The sequence below is a fragment of the Dendrobates tinctorius genome, unplaced genomic scaffold (assembly GCF_039654945.1).
Source record: "Dendrobates tinctorius isolate UK_male_01 unplaced genomic scaffold, ASM3965494v1 ptg000020l, whole genome shotgun sequence".
In the NCBI taxonomy this organism is placed as follows: domain Eukaryota; kingdom Metazoa; phylum Chordata; class Amphibia; order Anura; family Dendrobatidae; genus Dendrobates; species Dendrobates tinctorius.
In genome coordinates this window covers 14596239-14605000 of record NW_027361688.1, presented here as the reverse complement: position 1 = coordinate 14605000, position 8762 = coordinate 14596239, and the positions used below count along the sequence as shown (strand labels likewise).

General features: G+C 38.8%; 1 protein-coding gene across 6 annotated transcripts in view; it reads left to right on the top strand.

Annotated features, from left to right (window-relative positions):
* The window catches only part of CALD1 (caldesmon 1), a 153677-nt gene that overhangs the window by 125996 nt on the left and 18919 nt on the right, over positions 1 to 8762 (top strand). For 5 of the 6 annotated variants that reach the window (XM_073567758.1, XM_073567759.1, XM_073567760.1 and 2 more), the window contains 5 exons: positions 1 to 48; positions 1342 to 1481; positions 5594 to 5849; positions 6406 to 6546; positions 8689 to 8732. The exon at positions 1 to 48 is cut by the window's left edge and continues 24 nt beyond it. In XM_073567758.1, the coding sequence (XP_073423859.1) occupies positions 1 to 48; positions 1342 to 1481; positions 5594 to 5849; positions 6406 to 6546; positions 8689 to 8732 (629 nt within the window). The remainder of the gene's footprint in view (positions 49 to 1341; positions 1482 to 5593; positions 5850 to 6405; positions 6547 to 8688; positions 8733 to 8762) is intronic. The other variant, XM_073567763.1, reaches the window with a different exon arrangement.

The window sequence follows — 8762 nt, the reverse complement described above, 5'->3', positions numbered from 1 at the left end:
GACGCTAAAAAAGATGACAAAGGGCGACCTGGTTTCAAAAAAGAGGAGGTAACTATCTCTATTTTCTCTGATCATTTTTTATTGCTGTTATTTTGTCAGTAGTCAACCAATATGGCGGCACTTCCTGTTGTCAAAAAAATCAAAAAATGGGGAAAAATAGGGTCCACTTGTTCTTTTATCCTTTTACTGATTTACAATAATAGTTTACTGCCCCTTTACGTATCCGATATTACTAAGTATACTTTAACTTTTCTACATTTTTCTCTCCCCTTCCCACTTTAAATGTTCCAACAGTATTTTCTGTAATATCGTATTCTAGCTCACTTACAGCGATAAAACATCTTAAATCTGATCTTTCCTAAAAAAATTCTAAAACTAATCTTTTAATCCATAAAAAATGATGGTTCGTGCTGCATTACATTTTATTACAAACACAAAATTGGTGCAAATAGCGTCGTATAACACGGTAAGTACGAATTCTTCTGTCCAGAAGACTCTCCTTTTAGGTGTATTCAGTGGTCCGATCACCAGTGATCAACCTCAATCGGTGAAGGAACCAGGCAGCAAGAGGTCAATTTTCCAGCAGCGCCGCCACAGGCGAAATAGAGAATTACACCGTTTTTATTGAAATGAATGGGCTGTCGGAGAAAATCATAGATTTCAAGGGAATCCCATTAACTATGGCACCCACAAAGGCTGAACAATGTATAGCATAGTTAGGGTCTATTAGTTGGAGGTTTGTAAAGTCCCTAGAGTCTTAGGTAAGAATAAGTAATTAATAAAGAATCGGACTATAACTATAGTAGGTGCAGGGGTCATTCCTGAGCCCTGGAGTTTTAGGCTGTGCCCAAAAGGTCCCTTCAACCAACATGAGAAGTCCAAAACTATTGAAAACTTTCGATAGTTGGAGACCACAAGCTTCAATTTGTGACACTGCAATAGACTTGAAGGGGAAATTACAACTAAAAGTGATGCTCATCAGCTCAAAGACACCAGGGAAACTGAGCAAAAGAGCCAGGACAGGTGCCTGCAATGTCTCTGGTGTTTATGGTTCCCTACTATGGAGCTGTAAGTACGCCCTATATATATATCACCATAATATACCATCTGAAGGAGCATGGCTCAATACTTTGAGGGGAACCGCCATGGGTCTATCTGGGTGCCCTACTATTGTACTTTACAACTCTGAACTTGTTTGGAATGGTTATACAATTATGTTCAGGAGGCATAATTGTTTTTTGGGGATATTGCCTCTGGTGGCCAATTACTCTAGTGAAGTTTGTACTGCAGTGAACATATTTTTTTGTTTTTTGTCCTCTTAAATTTCTTTTTTCCAAATAGGTTAAAGATGAAAAATTCATTAAAGACAAGGGAGGAAAGGAAGAGTTAAAGGCCAGCTGGGAACGCAAGAGCAAAACTCAAAATGGAGAAAGTTTACATGAAGTTACACCACAGAAGCTTAAACATATGGACAAGTTTGGGTAATAAGTCTTCTCCACAAACCAAACAACTTCATATTTGGTTATGTTTGCTGATTTTTGGCACTGATTTAGCTTTTTGAGGCCCCAATGGTGTCTGTAATTCTGTCATAATCTCTCCCTCCTGTATCACTATGCATAAAGTGATGTCTTTCAACTTGTGTCTCCGTTGGCTCTCTACAGTTTGTACGGAAAGTATTCAGACCCCTTTAAATTTTTCACTCTTTGTTTCATTGCAGTCATTTGGTAAATTCAAAAAAGTTCATTTTTTTCTCATTAATGTACACTCTGCACCCCATCTTGACTGAAAAAAAAAAGAAATGTAGAATTTTTTTCAAATTTATTAAAAAAACTGAAATATCACATGGTCATAAGTATTCAGACCCTTTTCTCAATATTGAGTAGGCACACCCTTTTGAGCTAGTACAGCCATGAGTCTTCTTGGGAATGATGGAACAAGTTTTTCACCCCTGGATTTGGGGATCCTCTGCCATTCTTCCTTGCAGATCCTCTCCAGTTCCGTCAGGTTGGATGGTGAACGTTGGTGGACAGCCATTTTCAGGTCTCTCCAGAGATGCTCAATTGGGTTTAGGTCAGGGCTCTGGCTGGGCCAGTCAAGAATGGTCACAGAGTTGTTCTGAAGCCACTCCTTAGCTATTTTATCTGCATGCTTAGGGTCATTGTCTTGTTGGAAGGTGAACCTTTGGCCAAGTCTGAGGTCCAGAGCACTCTGGAAGAGGTTTTCATCCAGGATATCTCTGTAATTGGCCGCATTCATATTTCCTTCAATTGCAACCAACCAGTCGTCCTGTCCCTGCAGCCGAAAAACACCCCCATAGCAAAGATGCTGCCACCACCATGTTTCACTGTTGGGATTGTATTGGGCAGGTGATTTATCTTTTTGCACTTTTTATCATTTTTGCAGGATGCAGCTGGGCCTCTTTATGTTGGCTTGTTTTTTTCTGTGTGATGCATGTATATAGTGCAGATCAGCCCACCTGCTAATACTATGAGCGTGATCAATAGGCTGTTCAGACACTTTGAACTGCACTGTGTGACTGATGTCCTATGCAAGCCTTATCTGTGTGCATTTTTCCCACTAGGCAGCCAGCTCCTCTTTCTCTTTTGGAAGAGCAGTGCCTGGTTTTCTCCACACATACAACTTACAATTATCACCAAAAAGTTTTATCTTCATCTCATCAGACCAGAGTATCTTATTTCTCATAGTCTGGGAGTCCTTCATGTGTTTTTTTTTTTTAGCAAACTCTATGCGGACTTTCATATGTCTGGCACTGAGGAGAGGCTTCTGTCGGGCCACTCTGCCATAAAGGCGTGACTGGTGGAGGGCTGCAGTGATAGTTGACTTTGTGGAACTTTCTCCCATCTACTTACTGTATCTGTGGAGCTCAGCCACAGTGATCTTGGGGTTCTTCTTTACCTCTCTCACCAAGGCTCTTCTCCCACGATTGCTTAGTTTGGCTGGACGGCCAGGTGTAGGAAGACTTCTGGTGGTCCTAAACTTCTTCCATGTAAGGCTTATGGAGGCCACTGTGCTCTTAGGAACCTTAAGTACTGCAGAAATTATTTTGTAACCTTGGGCAGATCTGTGCCTTGCCACAATTCTGTCTCTGAGCTCCTTGGCCAGTTCCTTTGACCTCATGATTCTCATTTGGTCTGACATTCACTTTGAGCTGTGAGGTCTTATATAGACAGGTGTGCGCCTTTACAAATCAAGTCCTATCAGTTCAATTAAACACAGCTGGACTCCAATGAAGGAGTAGAACCATATAATAATAATAATCTTTATTTTTATATAGCGCTAACATATTCCGCAGCGCTTTACAGTTTGAACATATTATCATCACTGTCCCTGATGGGGCTCACAATCTAAATTCCCTATCAGTATGTCTTTGGAGTGTGGGAGGAAACCGGAGTGCCCTGAGGAAACCCACGCAAACACGGGGAGAACATACAAACTCCTTGCAGATGTTGTCTGCAACATCGATTCGAACCCAGGACTCCAGCGCTGCAAGGCTGCAGCGCTAACCACTGAGCCACCGTGCTGCCCTTGAACCATATCAAGGAGGATCACAAGCATGTGACTTAAACATGAGTGTCTGAGCAAAGGGTCTCAATACTTATGACCATGTGAAATTTTAAGTTTTTCTTTTTAAATAAATTTGCAAAATTTTCTACATTTCTGTTTTTTTCAGTCAAGATGGGGCGCAGAGTGTCCATTAATGAGAAAAAAATGAACTTTTTGAATTTACCAAATGGCTGCAATGAAACAGAGTGAAAATTTTAAAGTGGTCTGAATACTTTCCGTACCCACTATATATGGTCCAATGGTATATTTTCCATGTAAATAACATAATTCAATGTTCTTAAAGAAACCTGTTAGAGAAATTTGCTACAAAATTTCTTTAAAAAATGGAGTACATTTGCGCAAAAATTTTGCCTATTGTTTTTTTTTTTTTTTAAGCTGCAATTGATGAAGCAGCTGAAAACATCTGCAAACCACCAAACCCTTCCCATAAGGGTAATCATTAAAAAAACAGGCAAACATATAAAATAACTTTTTAGAACCGAAGCAAAATAAAAACGCAGAAAAACGAAACAAACAAAGATGCATATACAATAATTAATTTGATGCAGAGACCTTTAATACCCAGGTGCAGGATTATTGTTAAAATGTTAACACATATTTGGTCCACGCCAAGCAAAATTGTTTGATCTCCTCCTATATTTGGATCCCGGCATCCACTTTAATTTCAGACTCCGCAGCTGCTGGATGACACTTCAGTGTTCATAATTGCACAGAGCTTGGGATGAACTTGTCATCTTTGACCCAGGAAAGGCCTGGGAAAGAAGAATTTCTTAAGCGGCTACGGCTTCCATAAACATTTTCATAGACAAGTTCCAATGAGTTTCAAGGGCCGATCCATTCCCATGAAAACTAAATCTAAAAAAAAATTTCGGAAACAAAATTTCATTGTTTTAACTGTCCTCAAGCCAAGATGGACCTTAGTAGGGTTAAAAATGTCCCGAACTGCCCATGAGCACCATCTTATCATAAGTTGTGCTAACATCAATGATGACGTATATATGTTCAAATTTTTTCAAAAAAATTAGATTTGGTAAATTTTCTTTAATTTCATTCCTGCCAGATCTCAGGATGACAACATTGATTTTTTTCCGTGGACGGAATTTTACTCTGATCACATTTCTGGCTTAGAAAATGGTCCAAGTCCATAAAGGAGCTGCTCTAATACACATAGGCTGGACTACTTCGCTGTAAGAGCCGCTCAAAAGACCAGAATATTGGTCTCCTCTGAAATCGATTTTCTCAATAGTTCTTTCTACCAAGAGCCAAAATTCCCTAAACATTATATATGGGCCTTATTAAAGGGGGTGTGGCTCGCAGGATCCTCAGGGATGTGTCTTTAGACTGCATTATTGCCATCACCCCCGAGGTAAAGACCATAAAAATTAGCGTTCAGTAAAAAGACCCTTATATCTAGAACCATATGGAAAAGGAATATTCGGGGGGGGCAGTGAAATATGATAAAAGCAAACATTCATCTGGTAACAGGTCCTCTTTGGTTAATGGCTAATTTAAAAATTAAATGGCCTAAAAATTAGCCACTACCTAAAAATTACCAAAATAATTATCTCTTTAAAAAGTGGCTAATTTTTTTTTAAAGAAGAGGACCAATTTTGCATCGGATTGTGTAAAAGGGCCTATAAATGAGCCCTGATCGACTTTTTATATCATCATTCAATGCTTGTTATGGGTAATAATCTGCCCGTGTAAAAGGACTATCCTATCGATAGGAGATACCTTGATTTTTTGGGGGGAAATAACCCTTTAACTAAAAAGCAACCCAAATAGGGAACATCTAAAATCACCATCCACCATCTTCTTGCAGTTAACACCTGAAATGTCCTACAAAATTTGAGTCTTTGGCAAATGTGATTGTGGTCATGTTCTACCTTTTTTTGAGGATATATTCTATTTTTGGCCTCAAAATGTCTTAAAATTTTAAAATTTGACTAGACAGAGGAATTTCCTTGTGTATTCGGCAGTCATATTCTGTTTTATTTTTCTTCTGAAGCGGTGCCAAAGGACAACCAAGTTTTGAGGAGACGGAACCAGGGACCAAGGTGGAAGCCGGGAAGAAGCTGGATGAACTGAAGCGTCGTAGGGGCGAGTCAGAAACCGGAGAGATTGAGAAGCTAAAACAGAAGCAACAAGATGCTGCTGTGGAGCTGGAGGAACTGAAGAAAAAACGTGAAGGAAGAAAGAAAATAATGGAAGAGGAGGAACAAAAAAGGAAACAAGAAGAAGCAGAGAAGAAAGCTAAGGAAGAGGTGAGAAGCTCTTGCAATTTTCACACTTGCCACTGGGGCATTGTTTAGACTCGTATTTCCTGCCCTTTTAGCAGGCATCTTCAGCAGGCTCCTTATCATCAGAGGCAAGATTACAATCACAATAGGTGATCTCACAGCCCACTCTGGTCATGACATTTGCACACTCTCATTAGATGCTTTAACACAAAAAGATTGCTGCTAATGTAAAAGTACATTTCCTGAAAGAACAGGAAGTTAGAGTCTAAAAAAAGCCCCAGTGGCCGGTGTGAGAATTGCAAGATTTCTATTTTTTTATTTTAAGTGAAGATATGGGAAAAAAAGTTGCCAAAATAAAAAAAACGGCATTTAATAACAAAACTCTTAGTTTAAACAATAGGTCATTTTCTGATGACCCATTGGTACTGTTGACCATTGTGGCGCTGATTTTGGTAACAAAAACAGCCAAAGTCCATCAAGGGCAGTAAATGGTGTTCTGCCCCGTCTACAAGTTGGTTGCTTCCATTGTATTTAGCGAGTGGACAAAATAAAGTTCCAAATTTTGCTTCCTGCACCTTAGGAAGAAAAGAAGAAACTAAAAGAAGAAATTGAGAGGAGACGAGCAGAAGCCGCAGAAAAACGCCAGAAAGTTCCAGACGATGGGTTATCAGAGGAGAAGAAACCATTCAAGTGTTTTACTCCAAAAGGTTCAGCTTTTAAGGTACGACCCCACATTTCTTTCCTTGTAGATACGTACCTGTTGCTCTTCCTGTGATTCTTGACCAAGAATGAAAATTACAGGTTGACCTTGAGGGGTTGTCCACTTTTAGAAGACAATCTTGGCAATAAGCTGATCACACCAATCAGCTGGAACTTGGCAGCAAGTGTTCCATTTTTCCACAGTGCCACCACAGGGGAAATGAAGAATTACATTGTTTTATGTTGTTAAAAATCAGATTACTGTCTTACAGTATGTGATATAGTGCAGATTGTCTCTTCAGAGAGGAAGAGGACTAGAACTCTAGTGCCACCTATTGGAGGTAGCGATCCTAAAAGTCAATGTCGACCCTTTAACGAGCCTTGTTACATGAGTTAGGATAAAAGCCAAAACCAGAATCTCAATTTGCAAACACTGTGAGTGTTTCGGGGTACTGCCCCTCGTCAGTGCAAAGTGTGAGATCTGGTTTGGGCGTCTGACCGATATCCAAGAAGTATCGTTTCTCCTTGTGGAGAATGACAAGCTTAGCATGTCATTCTCTGCAAGGAGAAACGATACTTCTTGGATATTGGTCAGATGCTTCTCACACAGCCAAGCCAGATCTCACACTTTGCACTGACGAGGGGCAGTACCCCGAAACACATTGTCTGCAAATTGAGATTCTGGTTTTGGCTTTTATCCCAAGTCATGTAACAAGGCTCGTTAAAGGGTCGACATTGACTTTTAGGATTGCTACTTCCAATAGGTGGCAGTAGAGTTCTAGTCCTCTTCCTCTCTGAAGAGACAATTTGCATAATTCCCAGAGGAGCATTGCGGCTTTGTCTCCTCATCTCAGCATGCTTAGCATGTCATTCTCCGCAAGGTGAAACTATACTTCTAGTATGTGATATAGAAATGTAGTAGTTTCTGAAGATGAGACGTGGCTCTATTTTATATGAATTTTACAACCACACTCCAACTTCAACTAACAATATCTGAGAAAGATTCCGTTGCAAGGTCCCTTCAGTGGTCAAATAAACTTACTGGGTGGCTACCTCCACCAGGTGGCACTAGAGAGATCTGTTTTTTTTTGTAAGAGAAGTTCAGTTTACATACTTCTTTCCCATGATTCTATACACAGATGGTCTCCTTTAGGTTCCCCTCCCCAAAGCTTTTTCTAGTGGGGAAAAATATGTATCCTCCTGATCCTTTTTTGTTGTTGATCAAATTGACAATATTTGGACTGATTTCAAAGTGAATGTTTTTTTTTCTTTTTTTTACAGAAGTACTTTGTGATTTTATACAGTGTATGTCATTGAAAATAAGTGTGTGTTGTGTGTGTGAAACCTATTGGTAGATTTAGTAAAATCTGCCACCTAGTGGTCAAAAAATGATAGTTTATTTTTGTAATTCTCATTGTTTTAGGGGATATAAATAATTGTAAAAAATAATGATTAAAAGAAAAATACAAATTACAAACAGGTCTATGAAAAGAAAAAATAACAATAAAAGGTTCTTTGCAACATTGAGTGGCAGATATTTTATTTTCTAGCCTGTGATTACACGTAGAGCAGACTGTAGTGTTTTAATTAAAGCAACGGCTGTTTAGTAAAACTGAGCATAAGGAATATTATGAAAGAATGAAAGATAGGATTCACTTCTCGTGATATTTTTCTAATATATCCAATTTATGAATGCTGTGATGCCTATATACATTTTAGAATAGTCACATTTATTTTTTTTATTATGCTACTCTAAAGTCTTCTCTACATGTAACGTAAAATGTCATTATTATATTATTATTTGAGTTATATTCTCTTATACATTTTTTCCTCTTTTGCATGGCTGCACTAACTCGTGGTTTGGGTTTGTTGTGTTATATATTGTATATAAAATTAGCCTTGACTCATACAGGAGAAAGGGCCTCAATTATACCCCCATTACGGTACCTTTTTGCTAAAAGGCCTGGTTTATATTTCTTCTCTTTTCAATACCACCCAGGCCAACGTACCACTCTATATTTTATAACAATGCATTTTTTTAGTTGACAAAAATGACTACTGGAGGTTGGGGCCTCTTTCTCTCCTAGGGCCTTAGAAATTAGTGTATAGAATGGCATTCATGTCTGGAATAAAATTATAAAATTCTGTTATGTTTTCATTGCAGATTGAGGAACGGGCGGAATTTTTAAATAGATCTGCCCAAAAAAGGTGAGTAATAAGAAGTAGCTTCACATGACA